At 42.8% G+C, this 24,869-nt stretch overlaps 1 protein-coding gene across 1 annotated transcript; it reads right to left on the bottom strand.

Annotated features, from left to right (window-relative positions):
* Window positions 1–3,175: 3,175 nt before the first annotated feature.
* LOC123361666 (OX-2 membrane glycoprotein-like) lies at window positions 3,176–16,411 on the bottom strand. Its single transcript, XM_045001721.1, has 5 exons — window positions 16,236–16,411; window positions 14,352–14,687; window positions 5,488–5,793; window positions 4,803–4,948; window positions 3,176–3,480 (listed from the first exon to the last, which is right to left on the bottom strand). Exons 1-5 carry the CDS (start codon window positions 16,282–16,284, stop codon window positions 3,376–3,378), a joined length of 942 nt encoding a protein of 313 aa, XP_044857656.1. The 5' UTR covers window positions 16,285–16,411; the 3' UTR covers window positions 3,176–3,375.
* Window positions 16,412–24,869: the final 8,458 nt, after the last annotated feature.

The following is a 24,869-nucleotide window of genomic DNA, read 5'->3' as shown; positions in this document are numbered from 1 at the left end:
ACCTTCTCTATTTCTGAAAAAGATTAAAAAGGAGAAATATTTCCAGTCATCTTAACTTTTATAGAAGCTTGTTTGATTAAAAATACTAATTTATGAGTCAAAGAAACCAGTCCTGGCTCTCTAATGGACTGCACAGTTCATTTCTCAGTCCTTATTCAAGCAGAGCTCCAATGGAGAGCAGGGACTTCAGGATTTGGACTCTATCTTCTTCAGCACATCCAACTTTTTCTGCCCACCAGAACTTTGACTTTTTTTCTGATGAGCTCAACTCCACAGAGAATCTGAGCGGTAAGTGCTGGGAAGTTTTGGATAAATTAGTTTTCTTTTTCTCAAATTCTTTAGAATTATGACTGATGAAAAATGAAAAATTCCCCAATTGTGAGAGTTTTCCAGTTGCGTCTTTTTGGTTTCCTTTTCCAAGCAACTGCCAAGCTGCGCTATTACTAACCCTTAATGATACTAATAAAGGATTGTATGACAACACAATATTTATTCATTCTCTCCTCCCCACGCTTTCATTTCAAATTGTTTGTTTGCAGCTCTAGTGTGGACTGAATCATTCGGAACATGTATCTGAGAACAAAAGGGAGGCGAAACAAAGATTACACTCACCTGTTTACTGGCGCCCAAAGCAAGGGGAGATTCCAGAGCCCGGTTTCCGTCCCCACACCAACATCTTGGTGGCTTTTTCTTACTTACTATTTTTTTTTGTTTCCTTTCTGGATGTGCATTTTCAGTAAGCAGCACATAGAATTTGGTGCTTTTTACAAAAGATTAACTAATTATCAATCTGAAGTGACTTCTTGTTGTACGAGTTGACTTTAGAACCACATGCAGAACTGATTTTTCAATTCGGCGGCTAAACAAAAATTAAGAAAAAATTCGGATCCACTCAAAAATGAAAAAAAACCCAAAAACCTATTTTCTGGCCCCCCCAAAAAGGGAAACAATTCTTTTGGGTTGAACAAACTATTTTGTTTGAGGTGTTTTTCAAAAAATTAAGTGAAATTTAAAAAAAAAAAAGACAAATCAAAATGTTTCATTTAGAAAAATGTCAAAATGAAATGTTTCAATTTTTTTCACTTTTCTTTTCCAATCCCAGATTTTGTAAATTTGACATGAATTCACAAAATGCTTCAGTTAACCTCAAGATACGTTTTTTGGCAAGAAAAAAAAGTTTACTCTCTAGTTGATTTGAACAGTGGATAATAAATGCTGCCTATACCCTGTATTCACTCACTCATGGACCCTATCTGTCCCCTTACTCTGCTCTTCCCCCACTTAAATTCTGCTTTGCAACAGTTGTAATTTTAGGCTTTATGAGAACACTGGGCATCATATTAAGGATGGAAAGGAATGTGGCTCCAAATCATTAATTAAATGCACTGGTCGTTGGTTTTTACCAGAGCCAAATGACAGTCCACACAGCATTGCACTTAGCCCCTCCCACCCATCCAACAACCCGTCCAAACCCAGCTCGACATGGCCTTATCCAGAACCTTCTCTTCCAACCATCAGCCTGGCACATCATCTCCCAAAGAGTGTCACAAGATTGTAAACAAAAGATTGCATCAGATTGGGCTAAGTGCCACCAAATGTGCTACTCCAGGGGGTCTCAACTTTGTTTATAGTGTGGATCTCCCTCAAAATGGAGCAATTGCCTCTTGGACACCTGCCATCCCAGCCTCTCATGATCCCCTTTGCAACTTTAAACACCATTCTGGCAGCTGTAGAAACACTTGCTCCATAGATCCAACTGACAGGTTTATCCTCCTTTGCTCAGAAGATGTGCTCACTGTTCATGAAGTTCCTGGAGACCCAGCCTCCCTGTCCCCCCTCAACTTAGCAATCTTCCCTCTCAGCCCCAACTTTTCCATCTCCCCCTTTCCATCTGCCTCCCAGAAACCTGCTGCCTCATACTGACCCTACTCCCCTTGTTCAGAACCCTCCATGCCCAGAAGGGGATCTCAGCCCCTCCTCCACACACAGACGCTCTCTAAACTTTTCCCTTCTGCTACCCACAACCACCATAACAGACACCCTTCAGCCTCTGCCTCCTGAGCTCCCCCTTCCTCTCCCTCCCCCATTCATAACCCCCACCACCACCACCACACAGGCCCTGCCGCTGCTGCCCAGGGTGCTCTCTTTACATCCTCTCCTGTCTTGACTTCCCTCCTCTGTCCAGACTTGTTCTGCTGACATGCTGGCTAGTGTCAAGCACCAGCCCTTTCTTTTCCCGTGTTCCCTTGCTTCAAGATAAATGTCTATCAGGGATGGTCTAGACAGTATTTGGACCTGCCATGAGGGCAGGGGACTGGACTCCACCTCTCGAGGTCCCTTCCAGTCCTAGAACGTATGAATCTATGGGGAAAATAGGCCCAGCCATACCTTTGTTCCTTCTCAACGCTCCAGTGCCCCCCCCCCCGTCCCCGCTTTTCCTGTCCCCATAGTGAACACTGGGTGAATGGCCTCCTCTCCCTGCTGGGCTAAGTATCCCTTGATCGCCTACCCCAAATGCCCTACTCCAAACTCCTTCCTGTAACTGTGATGCGAGGGAGTCAGGGCACGTGGAGAAACCAACTGTGGTCAGAGCAGAACACTGCAAAAAGAAGGGAAGCTAGTTGCAGGGAATGGAGAAGAGATGAGGGGAGGAAAAGCCCCAAGATCCTGCTAGTGCCAGTTAACAGATTTCCCATGACGGACGGTTCATGGCTTAAGGCCTGCTCCTGGCGCCAGTCCCTCAAGGTGGCTACTGGCCCTGCTGCAGCCTCTGGGTTTCTCTCTTTAGGTTCAAGTCCCCATGTCTTACAGAAGCTTATTATGGGGGTCACTAGTGGCTGCTGCTTTGCTGGCTCCTCTCAGTGTTCTTTCTCTATCACTGTATTTGCAGCACCTCTCAGAGGAGAGCCCACTGCAAAGTTAATTCATGCTTTATCTATTCCCTCTTGCAGATAATTCAAGACTCCCAGCATCATAAAACCCAGCACCGCCCCCCACGCCTCAAAGAAACAGCCTTGGGGCTCGTGGCATTAGAAGCAACGACAAACAATACGCATAATACAAAGATGTCAGAAAATACAAAACTGCATTTTATTGTGCAGATCTACAAAACTATAATTTAACAATTTCACATAAATACCTACTGCATTCTATATACAACTACCCTTATTGGCTCATTTATTCAAACATAAATAGATATTACAAAATATTTTGTGGTTGTTTTTTTTTGTATAAAACATGGCAAGTTGCACATAATGTGATTCATACGGCAGTCTGAGATGTTACAAGTACAGCTAGACATCAGTTTCACGCATCCAAATCCAGCACTGTTTTCATTTCACCATTGTTAGGCAAAGTTCTTCCAACACCAGGCGTTCATCTGTCCAAGAGGGCTTTTAAGGGAGGAAGCTTGTCAGGGCCTTGTTTATCATTTTTTGTGCACTGTCCATGCCTCATGTCCTTGGTGCATATGGGAAGAACCTGGCAGAAGAGAAACACATGGCTTTTTAAAAAAATGTGAATGATTTTAGTGCTGGAGTAAGGCACAAGGCTGAGTGCCTTGTGTGCTGATGGACTGCTTCTGCCTGTACCAGAGACGGAGGACAAGGTTCTTTTGCATGGCTCCACCAATGGGACTCCAGAGATTAGAGCAGTGCAGCCTCCACAAATGATCTTTAATCTTAGCCTCTCTGCACAGTGCTGCTTTCTCTACAGTGTTCAGCTGTTGCTAAAAGTATTTTCCTGCAGTGGTTCCGCTGATCTTGTACTGAAAACTGTTTAAGGACCATACTGTAACTCAAACTAAACCATTTCCATTTTTGTTTCTCAAAACACTACTTCCACCAAGATAGGCATCATAGACGGGTGGAAACGGACGGAGTCAGATCTGGATGATCTCTGGAAAGACACTTAACTTTTTCCATGCCTCAATTTCCCTACCTGAAAATGGAGTTAATGATATTCATCCCTCTTTTCAAAATGTTTAGATATAAAAATGAATGGTAATAGGCAAGAACTAAGTAGCAGTGTAAGGCATGCACAAAAGGAAGTGCTATGATTTCCCATTGATAGTGAAATTTTCACCATGGTTGAATTTTTGGACCTCCCTCCCCACACCTCCCTCTGCCACACGCACACAAATAGATGGGGTAATTTCTAGGTATTGCCTACCCTGGCTCCGGTACAGGGGCAGCTATTTTAATCTGAGCCCTATTTCCTGCAGCTTTCCGAGTCACCTTCTGCTCTGCATTACAGGTGGGTGCGGTAAGTTTATGGTTTCAAGAGTTCTAAAACATTTATTGCCTGAATATAAAATAGTTCAAAGTATTAGGAATATGTGGTCACAGAAACACAGTCTCAGTTTGTTGTTTTACTGTATGTTAGGCCAAGCCATGGACACAGAGCCCTGTAAAGGAGCAGAGAGGCTTAAGCCATGTGGCTTACTGTTATTAGGCTATTCAATCAAGTTGTTCAGCCATGTTAAACTGTTTTTGAGCCATTTTAGTTTAAGCCCTGTTCCCTACAGACCCTCGAGTCTCTCTCTGCTCTGTACTACAAGTGCCTGTACTATCAGGATCAGAAGAACCCTGTGCCTTCGAAGAATGAAGCCTGAGTTTGACTGTGTTACAGCAGCATTGTCATATTCTCAAACAAGATTAAAACAGGAATCACAAAACACTAAGAGGCCAGTTTGACAACTGTTAACAAGCCCAATGTTTAAAGTCTGGGTCCAGTGTGTAGCAGCCATGGATGTATTTACGAGCACAGACTAGCCCCTGGAGAGGTATTTTGGGAAGACTCACCCAACATAGGTCAGCTTTGTTTCTATCCATTTGGTGGTGTCGCTTCCAGCAGATGAACAAGATGCAGAAGCAGATGCACAAGAGCCCCAAGGGAATCAAAGCAACCAATACGTAGATTGTTACAGAGTCCACTGTTGCTGATTGGCCTGTAGGGAAATCAGCAAGCCTTTAACATGGGCTGCCACTGAATAACTATCTGTCAGACACTCCTTCACCAGTCTCCAAGGGAAAGAAGGAAAAGGAAAGGCTACGGGTACAGTGGTCTGACAGAGAAGGGAGAGGGGCCAGATGCAGCGGCATATATGAGGGGCACTTCCAAACAAAATTCCTTTCACCAGGGCCTCATGCACTGTTTATATACTCAACAGTTTGTGCCCAAGGTTTTTGTGGGGGCCATTTTATTTCTGTGGCCTGGTGTTAGGTGAGCGTCAGCACCAGTCACTCTTCTCTCTCTCTCCCAGGTGTACCAGACCCACCTCCCCACTTCTCTCAGCTGCCGCAAAGGTCCTTGTCCTTTCTCCATCCTGCACCAAGAGTTCCATCATTCTCTTCCAGCTTTTCTGGGGGCACCTCCCTTTCCTCTGCCCTGGGCTCCCCTCCTTTGAACTGCCTCTTTCTCTTCTCCCTCCTGTATCAGAGGACATAGCTTCCTTTTTCCTCTTCCCCACATCAAGCTCACACTCACCTTGGACCTGTCCATCCTTGGACAGAGTCAACGTCACGTTTAGGAGCGGATGCTGGATCACACAGACAGCTGGGTTCTCCCAGTGAATCCTGGAGGGGACATGTGTGAAATTACTGATAACAGTCACAGTCTGGTCTGAGTGATTGATGAGATACTGTCCTGGCTCCTCCTGAAGGCGATGGGACAGGTTCCAGCTGATCATTGGAGCTGGTTTCCCTGTTACTGAGCAGCTTATTTCCAGCACCTTCTCCTCACCATTTTCTGGACTGGACACAAGCTTGGCCTCCAGGCTGGGCTCCGATATTGCTGTTAAGCACAAGAAGGAAAACCCATTATTAACACTTGCAGCTCCCTCGCTATGGTATCTTAGTGAGCATGCTTGGGCAAAGAGGAACTTGGTGCTTGTGTCTGCTGTTGACTGAAGAGAACAAGCACAGCATTCAGTTTTACTGCTCAGTGCTGTCTATCGTCTCAACCTGACAGGGCCCACAGCATGGGACACATGGACTTTCAAAATGTCAGACGATGCCAAAATGAAATAGCCATGAAGGCACAGGGTCTGCACTATGCCATAGCTTTTAAACAATCCCTTAGAGAAACCCCTTCAGTGCGTCAGACTCCCTGGGAGATCCCACTCTTCATTAAGGGTATCCCACACAGCACCAATGGCTCCAAGACTGAGGGTTGGTCCACACAAGGAAAGTTAGGTCAGTTCAACTCCATTGCTCCAGTGTGTGAAAAATTCACACCTCCGAGAGACATAGTTAAACTAAGCTAAGCCTCAGTGTAGACAGCCTTTCAGAGCGGCGGATTTACTACAGGGAAGGAAAAACCCTTTCCGTCACTGTATTCTGTGTACACTACAGTTCTATAGCTGCATTGCTCCAGCTGTGCCACGGTGTCGTTTCTAGTGTAGACATAGCCTGAGCCTCTGGGCTCCAGCACGCCTGTTTCACACCGTGAGCTCTGCTTCGCAAGTCCAATTGAGATAGTCTCTGAAGAGGAGTCTTTTTGCCCTCTTCTGGGATTTATGCACCTCATCTTGTATTTGCAGTGATCTCAGGCGGCCTTTCCAAAACAGAGTAGGGTTTGTTAGCCAACTGGAACACAGTGTTACCAGGTCAAGACAGAGTTCAGACTGGCCAGTGTCAGGGCTCTAACCAGCCAAGCTGCTGTAGAAGACATCTTGGCTCGGTCTCTGTCTCTCTCAGTCTTTCTGTCTGTCTCACAGGTAAGAGCTTCTATCTATCCACATTTTTTCCTGGATCCTCAACTAATATTGGCTGGTTTCAGCCTGTCCTTTAATGACCCATTCAGACCACCCCAGACAGTTAGGTGACCCAACACCTCACATCATCTGCTCTGCCTCAAAAGCAGCTGTTTAAACTCTTTGTGCCCGGTACATAGCAATTCGAACAAACTGAAGCATGCATAGGAATAATAAAAATTTTAGCAAAATTCCCATATTCATCACAGAAGAAAGCAGCCAAATCAGAGGCAAGGAGAATAGAAACGTGGGTGTCACAGACCAAGTCCCAATAACAACATTATCAGATTTCAACAATAGTGCTAAAGAGTTGGTAAAAAGCAGCAGGTGCTGTCCATGGGAAGTAAGAAATCAAATGTAGCTCTAAAATTAGTGATCAACTCCACTCAGCCAGATTTCTATTTCTTTTATGTTTAATTTTTTTTAAGGGGAATTACTGCTAGATGAAAGATTCTGTGGCGCTCAGCCCTGCAACTGAAGTTCTCTGTTTATACAGAAGTAGTGCAAGCTTCCCCACACAGATAACTTCCAAGCAATGTATGATAACATTTACTGCATATTTATGTGGTCGTGTACCTGCAGCTGATCAGTGTATGTCAATGTGCACGTATACATTTTTTCCCTCGTTTATTTTACATGACATTTAGGGTGTGTTTATATTTAGAGATTATTATTATTAAGGACAAGATTTACAAAAAATCTAGGCAGCTAAAGTTAGGTGGCTAAATATGGATTTAGAAACCTAAGTGGCTTGGTTTTCACCAGTGCTGAGTGAGCATGCAGCAGCTCCCATTAACTTCAACAGGAGCTGATGGGTGCTCAGCACTTGTGAAAACCAATTCACTTATTCCAATTCCCCCGTCCTGCCAAGACTTATGTGGGAACGTAACTTCACGCATGTGAATAGTTCCACGACGTTCAGTGTGACCATTCATGTAAGTGATGCATCTGTGCAGGGTTAGAGCCTAAATATGGGATTAAGAGCCCAAATGTAGCCACCTATTTTTGAAAATCTTGACCAGAGTATTATGTAATTGCAGCCGCAGCAGCTCTAATTTAATTTGAGTCAGAGCTAAGAGTTTTGCTGTGATGAATGAGTATATTATGTGGGCAATGCAACTTTTATGCTGTGATGAACTATTCATTACCTAACTTCGAAGGGCTGTGCTTGTGAGTGATGTGATCGATAACTTCATTGTCATCGTTAGCAACTGTACCCATTTTTAAACAAACATTTTTATTTTTGGAAATTCCAGGTTTATGAGTGCTTTATAAACCATTGCTTCCTCTTGCACAGGTAAATGACGATATTATTCTTAAAAAATCATATCCATGGAACAGACAAGAAATTAACTTAAAGGAAAGTGTGGGATCAGCCAAGTTTATATTGGCTCCTGCAGATACCCGTACCATTCAATATGCACCTGACAAGACTGAATGAATTTTCCAAGCCATAGTGGTAGGAGGGCAAAACTAGGACATCATGTGGCAACCTTAATAATGGAGAGGCTACATCCGCTTAGGGTGACCAGACAGCAAGTGTGAAAAATCGGGACACGAGGTGGGGGGTAAATTGGAGCCTGTATAATTATAGGACCCAAAAATCAGGACTGTCCCTATAAAATCAGGACATCTAGTTACCCTACAGCCACTCCATACTCAGAGTTGGAGACAGAGACATTCTGGAGGGGAACACTAAGCTGATCCTATTTTTTCTCTTATGTCTCTATCCCTCCAATGAATTTCACGTACATTAGATTCTATGGCATGAGTAGTTTTTCCAAGTCGTACTTAATTTGTTTACTGTGGTTGTGCTTGCTCATGAGACTTCACCATCAGCTTCTCACTTCCCTGCATCACTGATCAAGAGAGGGACTGTCACATTACCCAACTGATAGTGCTGATAAATTACAATAGCGTTTTTCTTAAAACTGCAGTGTCAGAGCCAGTGGGGATTTCAGCTGGAACTTCTCAAAGTCTCCCATGTACGTCTGGAAATCGAAGGGCTCAGTGTCACAAAGAGCATTCTGTTTCGGTTCACAAGTAACTCTTTGAACTTCTTCTTTTTTTCACAGGGGACATAAAAATAACAGCTTTTGACTACCTCCGCCCACTGCATCGGCTTCAAATACTGGACTGTGACATCCAGAAACAGCGAAGCAAAACCTGCACAGATCACATGAGCCAATGTTTCCTGCAACGTTCCACTGGGAGGGCTTTAGTGGAGCATCAGCAAAGACTCATTTACAAGAATTAATAATAATACACAGCACTTATCTGGCACCTCCCATTTCAAATCATTTTACCAAGTCAGGTAGGTGTGACTGTCTTCAGCTCACAGAGCAGTCACTGAGGCACAGAGGTATCGGAGCTTGCCTAAAGTCACATACATCTACACAGCAGCAAAATGAGGTGGCAGCAAGATTCGGAGCCTCAGGCTGTGGACTCAGACTCACGTTACAGTGCTACAAATAGCTGCCTAGACATTACGGCTCAGGCCGGAGCTTAAGCTCTGGCGGCCCAGGAAGGGGAAGAGAAGTCTACACGGCCAGTTTTAGTGCCATAGCGTGAACTTGAGTCTGTAGAGCCAGGCTCGGAGACTCGCCACCACAGATACGAGTAAATGGCAGCATGGAATAGAACTATTGTCCCAAATATCATTTCCTTCCAATTCTGACTAGACCATCCTCTGCCTACCCATATTAGACCGAAGAGCGATGATCACAGAAGACCTATACAGCTGATCTCAACAATTCCCTGCCTAATTAGCTCTCCAACTCCAATATACAGAAGATGAAAAATGTTTTATTCATCTTTACTAACACTTGATAACTTTGGTTCTATTTAATTTTTTTGTCTGTTATTAAATAATAAAAAAGGACACTCAGATATAAAGAATATGATCTACTCTAAGGGCTTGTCCCTGATCCCACTGAAGTCAGTGGAAGTTTTGCAACTGACTTCAAATGAGAGCAGGATTGGGTCTTATTTAAGGGCTTACAATTGTATCTAGTGGCTGTAGACAGGAATTGGGAGTGCCTCTGCCATTGACTCACTGCATGGCCTTTAGCAAATAACTCAATTTCTTTGCGCCTCACTTTCTCCATCTATGAAATAGGGATAGTACTTATCCACCATGCTTTGAGATCTTCATTTATGTGTAAGCTATTTATAACATATCTAGATACATGTGAACAAATTCCTAAAGGATTCTGTAAACTGGCCAATCTTGATTCTCCCTAAACTAGCCACTAGTTAACAATTGTTTCTCTCCCTCAGATTTAATCTTTGGCAACTTCTATTTATTCTTCTTTAGTACTATTTTGTAGATCTTTAATTCTGAAGGAGTATCAGAGGGGTAGTCGTGTTAGTCTGGATCTGTAAAAGCAGCAAAGAATCCTGTGGCACCTTATAGACTAACAGACGTTTTGCAGCATGAGCTTTCGTGGGTGAATACCCACTTCGTCGGATGCAAGTAGTGGAAATTTCCAGGGGCAGGTATATATATGCAAGCAAGAAGCAAGCTAGAGATAACGAGGTTAGTTCAATCAGGGAGGATGAGGCCCTGTTTTAGCAGTTGAGGTGTGAAAACCAAGGGAGGAGAAACTGGTTCTGTAGTTGGCAAGCCATTCACAGTCTTTGTTTAATCCTGAGCTGATCTGAAGGAGATCATGTAATAAAAAACATGTTGGAGCGGATGCTCGGAGGTTTTTTAAACTAAGGAAGTGTCTCCTACACACTTCCTTTTCCACAAGGTTTTTCCCTCCTGTTTTAGCAAGGCAGCTTTGAAATTCCCACCTGAAAACCTATCCATTCCCCCGTATCTATGCTTCCTGCATGTATGGTATACATGACTTCACTTCCCTTAAACAGGTAGAAAGAAATTACGGTGGCTACACGGGAAATAACGCATATATGAAATATAGAGGTAATCACTAGAAGGTAAACTCCCTTGTAATCCCCACCAACCCCTCCACGGCAAGTAAACTGACAATTTCAGTTTAAGCTGGGATCTCCATAAATTGATTTGCACCTTGCTGTGAATGACTGAGGGTTTCAGAAAGCCTTTGGGTCCATTCTCATATCATGTCCCTAGAGAGTAGGAATACTCTCCCCCCCAACACACACACACCTTTTTAAACATGTTAACCCCCAATTAATAGCAATGAAAATAAATACGTAAATCGGGGCTTTAAGTAGCTTTGAGACAGAGGCAAATGAATTATGCAAAATGAGGTGCCTGTGCTGGGGACACTCAGCACAGACTAAACGATTTATAATCTATTTGGACAGAGTGCAAAATATTTTTTGAGGATAACACTGGATGGGAAACAAGGGGAAAAGATCTTAGGATATGATCTGGAATCCATCCAAGTGCTAAATCTTATTTTATATATTTCAGAAAAGGTACGTTTGCCTTATGTATTAAACAGTGATAAGATTCTTGTGTGTATGATCCATCAATAACTAACATCCCTGATAAGGAGATGTCTTACAGTCCTATTTGAGCACCTAGAAAGTTTAAACATTTAAAACAAACCATTCCCTGGCCTGTTTCTGTCTGGAATTATTAAGTGTTCTTGTAAACTGCCTGGACAATAGCCAGTATTTGCCAGCCCTAGATCAGTGGCCTTATGAACATAACTAGAGTCTTTTCCAACATCTTTTTTAATACAGTCACCTGCTGGTTTAGCCTCAAACCCCTCTTCCTTCACAGGGTGGGCAAGTGAGTGATGTAGAACAATATTTACTATGTGAGGGTGAAGTCCCACCAACCAGGATAACACAATCCCTACTGTTATTTTTTTAAATTAGAAGTTGTTATCTCACCCTACAGGGAGGGATAGCTCAGTGGTTTAAGCATTGGCCTGCTAAACCCAGATTTGGAGTTCAGTCCTTGAGGGGACCATTTTAGGGATCTGGGGCAAAAATCTGTCTGGGTATTGGTCCTGCTTTGAGCAGGGGGTTGGACTAGATGACCTCCTGAGGTCCCTTCCAACCCTGATATTCTAGGATTCGATCCCTAAGTAGCTTATAAACTCTATTGGATACAAAAAGCTCCTCAGAAATGCAGCTCTCTCTGTAGCAGATGATGGTAACCATAAGGTTTACATACAGGAGTGTGAGGAGAGAGAGAATTTTGGCCACCGGTATCAGGACAAATCCCTGCTCTTATCAAGAACGCCTTGGGATCTTAACACCCACATAGATCAGGCAAGACCTGGGCTTTTACAGTTTCATCTGAAAGACCCACATGCAGTAAACCGTACAGAATTCAATCCATTCACTGGAGAACAAAGAGCCAAGTTAATGTATCTGGGATCTGATTCAGCAGTTCCACCCATTATATTTCCATCATTAAAGCCATCATTTACATGGGAGCAGAATTCCCCTTTCCTGTACTTGAGTGCAACCTCTGGCCCTCAGACTGTCTCTCTCAGGGCCGGCTCCAGGCACCAGCTAAAGAAGCAGGTGCTTGAGGCGACCAGTATAAAGGGGCAGAACTCTGCCCACTATTGTGGCAGCACGCCCAGGTCTTTGGCGGCAAGTCCCTCTCTTCCTCGAAGTGCTGAACTGCCGCTGAAGAGGAAGAGAGGGAGTGAAGGACCCGCTGCCGAACTGCTGCCAAAGAGTGGAGCAGTGCGATTGTGCTGTCCCGGATTTTTTTTTTTTTTGGCCGCGTAGGGCTGCAGAAAACCTGGAGCTGGCCCTGGCGTGTCTCCCACATTTGCCGGAATGTATCCTCTGACTAAGTTCTCAGTACAAAAACCTTAGCTTTTAGTTAGTGTGGGGAAAAGGAAACGTAGGATTCCAGTAAGAATGAGACATGTGATTATCCCCAAACTATAATTAACATTTGACACCCACGTAATGAAGAGATCTCTGGTCACTTCCTGATATAAAAGTTTTCTCAGTTACACAATAATAAAATTAAGATTTTAAAGGTATATTAACTCTCATGGTTCACAAACCAACCACTAAGTTTTTGTGGGGAGGTTTCTCCTAACCCAAACTCATATTATGATGTAATTGTTGCATATATGGATTTTATACTTTCTTCTGAAGCATCTGCTACCAGTTACCATGGAAGGGCTATTGGTCTCATTTCATATGGCAGGACCCACCATTATCTATTTTAACTAGTATTGTTTAATTTATTTATAACCATTTATGTAAAAGTAGTAGTATAATGTTAAAAACAAAGACATCTTGCTCATATGCAGGGGCAGCTCCAGGCCCCAGCATGCCAAGCGCGTGCTTGGGGTGGCATGCCGCGAGGGGCACTCTGCTGGTCGCCAGGAGGGCGGCAGGCGGCTCCGGTGGCCCTCCTGCAGGCATGCCTGCGGAGGGTCCGCTGATCCCGCGGCTTCGGTGGAGCATCCACAGGCACGCCTGCGGGAGGTCCACCGGAGCCGCGGGACCAGCGACCGGCAGAGCGCCCCTCACGGCATGCCGCCGTGCTTGGGGTGGCGAAATGGCTAGAGCCACCCCTGCTCATATGAGACCAAACAACAACATTCAGCCAGTAGATTTTTGTTCAAAAGTAGAACAAAACCACCAGATAATGCTCATAAACTGCAAACACTAATGTTTGCCAATTAGAGAAGTGAACAATGGTGAGGTTTCACTGTATACATTATGACCTAAACCACAGAAACAAATGCTCCCAAGAGCACGTGCATTAACAGAAAATAAATACTTTTCAAAAGGAGAAGTTTGCTAACGGGCAGATCAGAGCAACATAGAATATAGGGTTGAGTGCTCTGGAGACTTTGGAGAAAATCTCCCCTAGTTTGAATGGTAAGAGAAAGGACTTGGATGGGTAGGGCCTCCATTCCTGAGTTTACAGGATACATAGAAAAGATATTTGTGCACAATTGATGGTATCCTGTTGCAAACAATCCAGTAATTTTGAAAAGCACATCTCCCTCCCTACTACCTAAAACATTAAAATTGATTTCTTCCCATAATTTGTCTCCTTAGGTTTAGGAATTAGTCATGGGTCCACTTGTTTCCTTCCCACCTGAAAGATGAAAGTCTTTCTTCCCAGCCCCTTCTACTCCTCCACACTTTTTCTTCCTTCAGTTTTCCAGAGTGTTTCAGTAAAAAAAAACCTTTAAAAATCTGAATCTTTTGTTTTGACTTTCTAAACAAAACCTGCATTTTCAGTTCAAAATGACTGCGTCAAAATTTCCTTTTGTTTTAGTAAAAGCAATCAAACACATTTTAAAATGGTCAAATTTTAAACAAAACATTTACATGTTGTCAAAACTAAACCTTTTGTTTGACCCCAAATGAACTGTTGTTTTTACTTTACAATTTGCTAAAATAAATAAATAATGTTTGGTTTGACTCGAACTGTTTTGGTTTTGGTTTTTTTTAATTGCCAGTGAATTGAAAAAATCCATTATTCACACAGCTCTGCTCACCACTGCTTCCCTATCAGAGGTAAAAACCAATGAGGAAGGGAAAATTAGGTCACCTTCCCACCGAGAAAGAAAGAGATTAACCAGCGCTGCCACTAAAGAATCACAAACAATGAACGTCTGGAGTTTCTGAAAGGTCAAAGCCCGGCTTTGTGATGATGAGGTCTTACCGTAAACCTTAAGGCATGTCCTGCCTGTGATGGATCCCAGGGGAAACGTGTTGAAGATACATTTGTAACAGCCTTCGTCCTGCAGGGTGACTGCATGAACAGTAATGGCAGAGACCGTCAGCTCGCTCTGGGTGAAGTTCACACGGCTGCTATAGTTACCCAGGATTCTGTGGCCATTAATCCTGCTGTAGGTTGCTATGTTGCCTTTGCCTTCTCCACTCTCCTTCTGCCAGGTGACTTGCAGCACTTCATGATCCATGACAAGCTGGCATTGTAAAGTAACCTTTTCTCCTGTCTTGGACGATTGGACCTTCCTATGAAGTACCTGCAGTGAGCCTGTGGGCAGACCGGACACACAATTTTGAGATTCCCTTTCATCTACTCATGGCACATACTAAACAGAGATTCCACTATTTACCAAGGCAACACCCCTCTGCAACTTCTGAGTGAGAATACTTAGCATGCTTTGCCTTCAGACCTTCCATAAAGAGAGTCCCTGTGAATCACACTGGGACATTAAACTTCACCATGGCGCATAAAGCAACTCTCCCAGCCCATTCAATCCTTGGCCTGTCTGCTAAAGTTTCCAGCAAGAAAGCCAGTTCAGATCAAGAGCAATTACGTTATTTGTGATGAGGACATTTGTCTGCTTGATCTGTACTAAAGACTCACACAACACTTACTCTTAAGCTAATGAGCAGCTCCACTATATTAATGATTTCTGGACCCTATGGACATCTGTCCAATTGGAAGGGAATTAATAAAGCCCAAGCTCCACACCTTGCCCTTAACACACATTTTGACATCCCCTACATACACATCTATCAGAGACCAGAAAGGTTAGGTCAAGTCAGACTGAAGTTTAGAGTGAATGCTTCAATTATAACTTATTTTCCAACCACAGTCCATGGACCACTAGCCACTTGCAGAGCCCTTTCTGATGGCTCATAGAATAAAATGTTCTGAGAATCAATATTGGTGACTTATCAGCTAGAAGGGAACATGCCCATGAAAACCTCTCTCTCTCTAAGCCAGAGAATCATGGGAGTGAAGTTCTCCATGAAAATTATTGTCCTTCTTCTCTTTAAATGAACAGAAGCAGGATGAAATGCCATTAAGGCGACAAGTCAGAGATTTCCAGTCTTAATCTTTCACTCAACACCAATTTTCTCACACAGCCAAAGTTAACATTACTTGGTTGGTTTACATCAGTATGTGGACCGTACACCAACATGTGAAGAAAGATGCCAGCAATGACAGGCACAGCACTGAAAATAGTGTTTTATACATTAACTGTGGCTTCAGCATGAGAAACTACATATAGTGTTCTTGAAGAGGTAGAAGGTTGTCCCACAATACAATGTGGCTATATTTCCTTCATACAGGGGGTGGCATGGCAAGGATCGAGTAGCCTGTATGTCAGTCATTACAGATGACCCCATCCTGACCAGAAGGAATCCATTTACACTCCATAACCAAAAATCTCTGTTATAACGTAAGCTGAAAGCAAGTCGCAGCTTAGGCGGCTCATTTGCTTTATTGTAGTTTGTAAATAAATATGTACACATGCCTCGAGCTAATGGATACACTCCTTTTAAATCAAACTAAAGATACTATCCATAAATTAGAAACATGAATAATGCAGTGGCAGTAGAGGAAGCATTATCAAGCTCATTTCAGCTTCTATCAAGGTCATGTCACCAAGCACAATACAGATATGTCTGGCCAGAAGTGTTATACCATTGATGGTGTTAATCAAGGGGTGGTAAATGAGGAGCAAGGGCTTCTGCAAAGATCTTATAAGAGCTGCACATCACCAGGTTAGCAGGATGTTTGGTCAACAAAGTTTCACATACAATTTTAGGCAAAGAACAGAAAATTTACCTGCTGCCATTGCCCAGATCCAAGAGAAGAAAATGCATGTGAATATCATCTCAGCTGTGAGATCAACCAGATGAGCAGACAACAGAAGGCATTCAGTTCTGAACTTCCCTTTTTATACTCCCTTTAGGGACATACCAGACCGTCATCTACTGTAAGTTACATAATTAGGCTCTGCCCCTCTGTGATACCAATACATTTTCATAGCTCTCTGCAGAAGGCAAATTCCCACTGAAACCTGGATATATTGATGACTACTGCTGCTGTGTCATTCAGAAAAACAAGTATTGGCAGCTAATAGGGATGATCTTTCATCTGCACTCATGGAAATTTAAAGGTAAATGCAGTTGTGTATCTGTGTTCATCTGGCTACAAATAAAGGAGAACCAAAAGATGGGATATTGGGAAAGGGAAAGGTTAGATGTCACATGAGCAGATGCATGTTGGGGGATAATTTTCAATCTGCCAGTTGATAACAAGGAATATTATTCTGAAGGTCTCCAACACGGTCCCAACACTCCATAATTCTACATGAGTGTCTACAGGGGAGAAACATGGGCTGGAATAGCCGAGTGTAGTGTCAATCTTGAAGGAGATGTATGGACAGAGCAGAGCAAGAGTTAAAAAGACAAAAGAAAGGGTTTGTTGGAAATCAGGATTAAGGTGAATGGGAATAGCAGGGGTGTTGCAGTAAGTACTTATTGGGTTAAGGTGATTTTGGCCCCTGCTACAGAAGCTCTCACCCCCACATCTGTCCATTTTCTGCCCAGCAAACAATCCTGTCTCTGCAGTCACTGGTTCGGGTTTGTCCCCCATACACACTTAGAGAGGCAGCATGGTCTAGTAGACTGACCACATGGCTGGCAGCTAGGTACTCCCAAATTTTAATTCAAGGCCTTCCACTGATTTTCCTGATAGTGTTAAACACATCTCTTATTCTCTCTGTGCCTCAATTTCCTCATCTGTGCAACAAGAGTCAAACCCACATCTTAGAGTTCTCATTTGGTTAGTTTCGTCCATTATTCTCACTGTCAATTGTCTGTAAACAGATAATTATTTGTATTAATTTGTTGATAATGCAAATTCTTCAGTAGCTTAAGTCAGCAAATCTCAGCCTGTAGATTGCAAACAAACAGCCTGAAGCGAGAGTTCACTCAGTTACTCTCTATTCAGAATTTGCTTCTTAAACGTCAATTGGTTACCTGAATCCCATAGTGTTGTTTCGGTTTCCTGACTGGATGACCTTTTATAAAGTGTTATGGCACACACAAAAAAATCTTTTTTTTATTAAGCAAATCTTAGATGCAGGCCTGAAATTTATGGTCCTTGTATGAATATTCAAACAATCCTTGAGTTGCACAAATATTTGTGAAAGGCAAACAAAAACAGCAGTCCCGAATCAAAATATTATTCCAAATTCTCAAAAAGGTTCACAAAAACAACTTTTCCTATTGTTCTCTCAGCTCTCTTTCTGAGGATTAATTCATTAATGCTCTAAGAATGTAAAGGGTTAAGTATCAGTATTACTATATGATTAGAAAAAAAAACATTTTTATTGTGGGTTTGAATAGACTGCTTGTATTATGAATACCTAAATATGCTCTCTAGGGTGTCTTTGTAAGACAAACATATCACACTGCTCAAGTAATCTGGCCTAGATTTAAGAAGGAACCATATTCTCAATATTTCATTGCCACTTTAAATGAAACCTGAATCACTTCATGCCTTCATACTTCTTTTTTTCTTTTTAAATAAAGAGATCCTAACAGTGTGGGTTTTTTTGTTTGTTTTGGTTTTTTTTACATTTATCATTTTCAGTGTCCCACTCTGCTGCTTGATTCCTGCTAGGAAGCTGTTCTCCCTGTGCAGTGTTTCTGGCCCGACCAAAAAATACTAAGTACTTGAAATTTAAGAAAGATTGTGCTGGAAATCTCACAAGGACAATTTTACAGCTGCTAGGAATTCAGATAGCTTTAGCTGCAGAATGAAACATTGGGTACTGATCTCAAGTGACAGGAAAAACTTGTAGCTCTGAACAGGTGAATTCTGTAGTTTACAAAATATCAAACTTGTAATTTTTCAAGGTGAAATTTTCAAGGAAATTTCAGAATTTCTCACACCTGCGTTAAGCCAGCACAGCTCCACTGAAGTCAAAGAATCTGCATGCACTTACATCAGGTCTGGCCTTAGCTCCCACATTTTTCACTAATGGGATACAGCTCTGTAGAAAGAAAAGCCCAGATTGATTTCAGGCTTAGCTAACACATTTTCTTCGATTAGTAGTGTTATACAATTATAATATTATAATATTTAACTGACACTTCTCCAGCTGAACTGCACCATCCAGTGTTCAAAACAGGAACTTCATTTTATTATGTGTTAAAACTCTGCTGAGGTCATCATTAAGAGTTTGAATTGCTATTTGAAGGAAGCAGAGGTGCTGGAACCCCCTAGCTTGAAGTAGTAATAACAACCCAAATACATAGCTTCCGCCTTCAGCGCCTCACAACATTTTATTCACCCAGAGTAAATAAACTTTTATGGGAGAATAAAAATAACCACTCAACATCATGGTAAAGGATAGATATTGTAGCTGGACTTTTTTTTTTTTTATTACAACACTGATTTACTATGTTCCTTATACTGGTACAAAGAAGCCTATATTCCCTAAATCACTGAAATACTGTGGTACTAACTAGGCAAAGGCAAAGCTGTAAGAGTTTGACAGGGGCCACTATGTGAGAAACAACATGTTGACTCTTATTGCTATCCTAATTTAATATGCAGTTAAACATTCTAATTCTTTTAATAATGACCTAGATTCTCTCTCCAGTTCAAAGTAACTCAACAGACGACTTCCGAATTATTCTCACCCAGTCATGGAACAGTAACAATGCCGTGGGATTCATGCGAACCATCCCATCTAAGCACCCCAGGCCATGAATGAAACTGGGGAAAAATATTGCAGAACGAATACCTTCAGGAAAAAAATCAATCTGTTCTCCGAATAAATAGCCACATTCAAATACATTATAGGCTCAGTTCTTGTACCCGTACATCATAGACATGTTTCATGAAGCAAAGAGTTATGTAACGCATTACTGGGTTTTCATTGCTTTGTTTCAAATAAGGATTGTTTTATTGCAAGGACCTGGAGGGAATGGAGGGGTGGGTACCTGTAGAACCATGCCATGCTGGGGGGCATGAACTGTGACAACCCTCTGTCACAGTAGGCTACAATTTACAGTCTTAATTAACAGGTGTTAACACACAGTTAGCAAGTGTAACGTAAATAAAGACTAAGGGCTCGGCTACACTGGAGAGTTGCAGCGCTGGTGGTGGGTTTACAGCGCTGCAACTTACACACCGTCCACACTTCCAAGGCAGATACAGCACTACATCTCCCTGGCTACAGCGCTGGCTGTACTCCTGCTCTGCCTCGGGTATAACTATTGCAGCGCTGGTGATGCAGCGCTGCTCTGCCAGTGTGGCCACCAAAAGCGCTGTAATTGGCCAGAATTTTCCCATAATGCTTTTAAAAGAACTCTCTTTGTTTTGTTATGATGCCTCTCTTTGTTTTGTTGTGAACTCGGGGTTCCCGGAGCTGCTTATCTAAAAAACAAACACAGCTTCTGTTTGCTGTGAATGAGGCAGGCAGGGGGATGAATGTCTATAGCTAGTGTTTGCTTTAGGAGAGAAACAGCATGGTGCGGGGGAAGCGGGGAAAGGGAGTCCATGGGAGCAGATGCTTATCTGGTCTGCAGGCTGTTTGCATTTTTAAGAGTGAATGAGGGGTCGGGAAATGGTCAGAATTTGCAAGGCAGGGAGCTGACACAGTGTCGGCTCCAAAAATCCACTCTCTCTCTCTCTCTCTCCCCCATGCTCCCTGTCACACTCCACCCCACTCCCCTCTTTTGAAAAGCACATTGCAGCCACTTGAATGCTGGGATAGCTGCACCACTCCCAACAGCACTGCAAATGTGGCCACACTGCAGCGCTGGTAGCTGTCAGTGTAGCCACACTCCAGAGCTTTCCCTACACAGCTGTACGAAGACAGCTGTAACTCCCAGCGCAGCACACCTGCAAGTGTAGCCAAGCCCTAAGAGAGAAGTTGCTTAGCTGCCACATCTCTCACAGCGCAACATGTCCACCTGTAAAGCCACAGCGTGCACCCTGCAGCTTGTGCTGTGAAATCATCTCTAGACAAAGTCAGTTCTTTGGTTAACCACTGCCTGCTAGTTAGACCTGCATTTCAGGTGACCTTGCTGCAGTGCTTCATGCCTATAACATCACCACTGGTGTCTTATCAGCATCCCCCCCGACCCACTCATCAATATATCTATGTTATAACGGCTTATTTAAGGAGCACTGGATCCCTGAATTCTCCCCTCTGACAGATTTTGTTTCAGGTTCCTCCATTTTTCAGAGGTCTCATTCTAACTCCATTGGCTCTGAGCAGACAAAGAAAAGCAAGGAGAGTTTTTGTGCTGCTGTCCTAATGGAATCATAAAGAGAAAGCAAAAATGAAATCTATCAGAGCTTCAGTATTGATGTTGGGTTTTTTTTGTTCTTTTTTTTAATTTAAACTAACTTTTGTTGCTCTGTTTCTAAGAAAAGCTGGGTAACCAGAGACTGTGGTTTCTGTCTGCTTGGTAAGGAAACCCAGCAGTGATGTTTTACTCTCACATCCCAGTAACAACTCAGCTTCTCCTCATTTGAGGTAGACACCATGAGCAACAAACTGGCTTCTCTTTCACTCCAGCATATCAGGAAGTGACAGCAGTCATCCCCCCCTTCTGTCTTCCTGTCCACACCCCCACTTGTCCAGAGAGATTATCTGCAGTGGAGATTTGGTATGTTGAATTTGGGTGCGCATGCAGATGGTGTCAGATAGCGATTCCACCTGCCTGTTAGGTTTTTTATTTACAAAACTCCAGGTAGAAAATACAACTAAAACAGGAATCAAAAAGAAGAAACTACCTGCTTTCCAGAGCTGCTGAGATTCTTTGAAAGGATGGGGAACTGCTTGCCAAAAATAAGGTAGGTTCAATATCCATTTATGTTCAAAGATTGGCATAGGCGACTGAGGAGAAGGGCTAAAGCTGATAGTTCCTACGTTTCACAAAATATCTAAGAGGGACGAATGGTATCCAAGACCGAACGTGTAGATCACTTAAAGGGGCCATCAGAAATCTGTTGCTTAACTGAGGTGATCTGCTAATCAAGGCCAAGTAAAATTGTACTCAATATCTTTAAAGACAGGAAATTACCTCATTATAATATTTAGCTCTTATATAAAGCTCTTCATCCATAGCTCTCAAAGCACTTCACTGACTTGGTAAGTATCACCCTCATTTTACAGATGGGGAAAATGAGGCACAGTTCAAGTGACTGGCCTGGGGTCACGCAGGTCAGTTGCAGAGCCAGGAAAAGAGGTCAGACTAGATGATCACAATGGTCCCTTCGAACCTTAAAAATCTATGAAAACCCAGATCTCGAGTCTCAGTCCTGTCTCCTATCCCTAGCATGTGTTCTTTAAGGGCAGTGTCTTATACAGTTATACTGCATAGTAAAGAGTGAGCTCTGCAAACAGAAGAAAAGATGTTACACTGGCTGTTTAAGATTCTTGGGATCCCCTGAGTGTATCAAGTCAGAGAAGCAGTCTATTTAAAATCACCTTGTTTCTCATAGGGCATGCCTAGTAGATGTACATCTAGCACCAACAAGTTGCAGGGCCAGTTCGGCCGGGAAGGGAATGGGGGGTAATGGGCTCTAAAAAGTTTGATGCTGGTTCAGAGCCAAAATTCTCAGCTGTGTCACAAAGAGGTGGGAGAGGGTCTTAGATGTTCCACTTCTAGCTCTGGCAGATGAACTCATGGGATATTTCTAGAGTTTATCACATCCCAATGTGCCACTGTTCCATAGTATATCTGTAGCTATGGTACCACCAAGGAAACTCTCTCAAGAGGCTGTTCTTCACAGTACTATAGAGATACAGATTCCATTTCAATAAAAGTAGAAATAGTCACCCTATGACATTCCGGGGTGCAATCCAGACCGGCGAGGGACTATTTCAACCCTGCCCGCAACCTGCAGTGCCTCACAATGCTTTGCTGCAGTAGTTGCCTCCTGGGCCGCTCACCGACAGCCAAGCGGTGTGCAGGCCACACGTTATATACAGCCACAGCCCTGGTTCAGCAACTCTGACCCCAGCAGCCAGTTACCAAACACCAGCCATACTCTGGTTTCCAGTAGCTTTGGTTACTACTTGCAGGGTGACCCCAACACACTCCCTGTCCCGATTTTCCTCCCAGAATGTGTGTTCTGCAATGTCCGACCCTCTCCAGGGCAGTTCAGATACATTAGGTTCATTGCCCCTCTAAGGGGATCAACATACAACAGTCTGCTACTCACACCATTTGGTTTAAAGACAACACTGGATTCGCTTTCATTAAAGAATAAAACAAGCTCATTATAAAGAGATAGATTTTAAGTGAGTACAAGTGTTAAAGTCAGAAATGGTCACAAGAGACGAAACACTTTCTAAAGTGTTAAAGATAAAACACTTTCTAAACTTCACAAACTAGACTTGGTTCAAGGTAACATTCTTTCCATTGCCGAGCAAGTTTCAGGGCAGGATTTGCTCCCAAAGTCCATAGTCTGTGTCTTTTGTCTTCTTAGGTGGAAACATGGGGTGGTTTTGCCCCCTCACTTTTATAGTTCTGTCACCCTTTAAAATGCATTTTCCTGAGGGTTACCCCTTAGCTAAAGGTCTTTCCAGCATGGAGACATGGGGGGTTGGGGGTCTCATCATGAACGAGGTTTCATGCTGTTTGCTAAAATGCAATTTTGCCTCGTCTCCCTCTTGCTGTTTCAAGGACCTTCTTTGCCACTTGTACGTAAATTGAGGTACACACACACTCCTTTGTTTAAGACCTGCTTGACCAGTCCTACCTAACTGGGGCTTCATAGATTTGAACATGTGCTACCAACATTACTTAGGGGGAATCATAACATTACATATAATGTTGCTACACACATTTCATCAGGTTATTGACCAGTGAGTTATTAGTTTTCAAATGATACCTCAAAGACATTATTACAATGGTGTGTCTGGTGTCAATCTAGCGGTGCATTCGGTCACCCAAATACACTGGGATTATAACTTTTGGAGACAGTGGAATCTTTTTATGGAAGTAATTATTTTTAACTCAGCAAAGAGAGGTTTGCCCTATGAGAACTGCAGTCTGCAAACTACACTGGATTGGGGGGCAGTTTAGGACTTCCATTGTACTTGGCAATAAACTGCATTTCACTATTCTGGCCTTGCTAGCCACTGTCCACAATTTGTGTTACCTGAACGTAGCCATTTACTAGGGTCACAGGCTGGGATATGCCAGTTTTCTAAATGTTAGAAGTCGTTTATCAGACATGAACTTCCTCAAAGCCATTCCCATTTACCACAATGGCTATTATCTTTCTAGCCAGGCTTCTTGTTCTTTCTTTTCATACACCACACAGAAGGTGGCAAGTGCTGTCAGAAAACAAGATGTAGGGGGCAGATGTGTGGTTTCGTCTGTGATGCATATGTGGGCATGAACTGACAGAAGCAGTTTTTAAGAGGGAAAAGGCTTTGCATGGTGGTTTTTTACCTGTGGTTTTAGTAGATCAAAAATAGATTACCTCAGAATGCTCTGATGGCCCAGGATCAGCTTATGCCTTAGGAAAGCCAAACGAGCCCCTTTGATGTTGCCATCAAAATCTACAAACTAAAATTCAACCTTTTGGACAAAGCACTTGGTTACTACTCCGACTAATGAGAGGACTGGAAGAAATGATAACCTTACTACACCTGTTTAACTCCAGCATTAAAAACAAGATAAAATTTCTAAAAGCACCATTTTCAAAAATGACCTAGGCACTTAAACTGAAACCCTACTGACTTTCAATGCTTACTTAGGTGCATAAGTGCCTAAATCACTTTTGAAAATGGGCCTTAGGCCCTCAAAAATTTGACACACATGCTTTCAAGCAGCATTCAATTAGAAAAATGTGGGCAAACCTAATGCCAATGCAGACATTTGCACTGTCTAATGATACAGCCAATGAATCTATCCATTTAAGTCAGTCCCAGGTGAGGTGTGAGGAAAAGGATCCAGCAGAGAAGTGGTTAAATCCCAAATGCAGCTCTGCATCTCACGCCTGCTTCCTTTCCTGTACCAGTCTCTTCTTCTGGTGCAGAAGTGCTGGATGAAGGAAATATAGGAAGGACATTAGTTCTATGTGCTCTCTGATGCACATTACAGATTGTATTTAATTATTTCATAGCACAATTTATAACAGCTGTTATTACCACCTGACCTGACTCAGCTTGACTGTCAAGGCTGGTCAGGTTGTTTTCACATGGCAGGAAGGATCCTGATTCTGATCATTTTAGTCTGTCTTAACCTCCTGCATGCTGACAAATCCACATCTATTTGATCCATCACAACTTCCCTCATCACCATAAGGGACTAGAGTGACAACTTGCAACCATGAGAAGGTCTGATCACAGGTTACACAAGTCTTGAATAAGCATGTTAATACTCCTTATTATGGTAAAGAGCTAGAGCTTTGCTGGAATTCATCCTACTTGGC

The sequence above is a fragment of the Mauremys mutica genome, chromosome 1 (assembly GCF_020497125.1).
Source record: "Mauremys mutica isolate MM-2020 ecotype Southern chromosome 1, ASM2049712v1, whole genome shotgun sequence".
NCBI lineage: Eukaryota > Metazoa > Chordata > Testudines > Geoemydidae > Mauremys > Mauremys mutica.
This window is presented reverse-complemented; position numbering and strand designations above follow the sequence as displayed.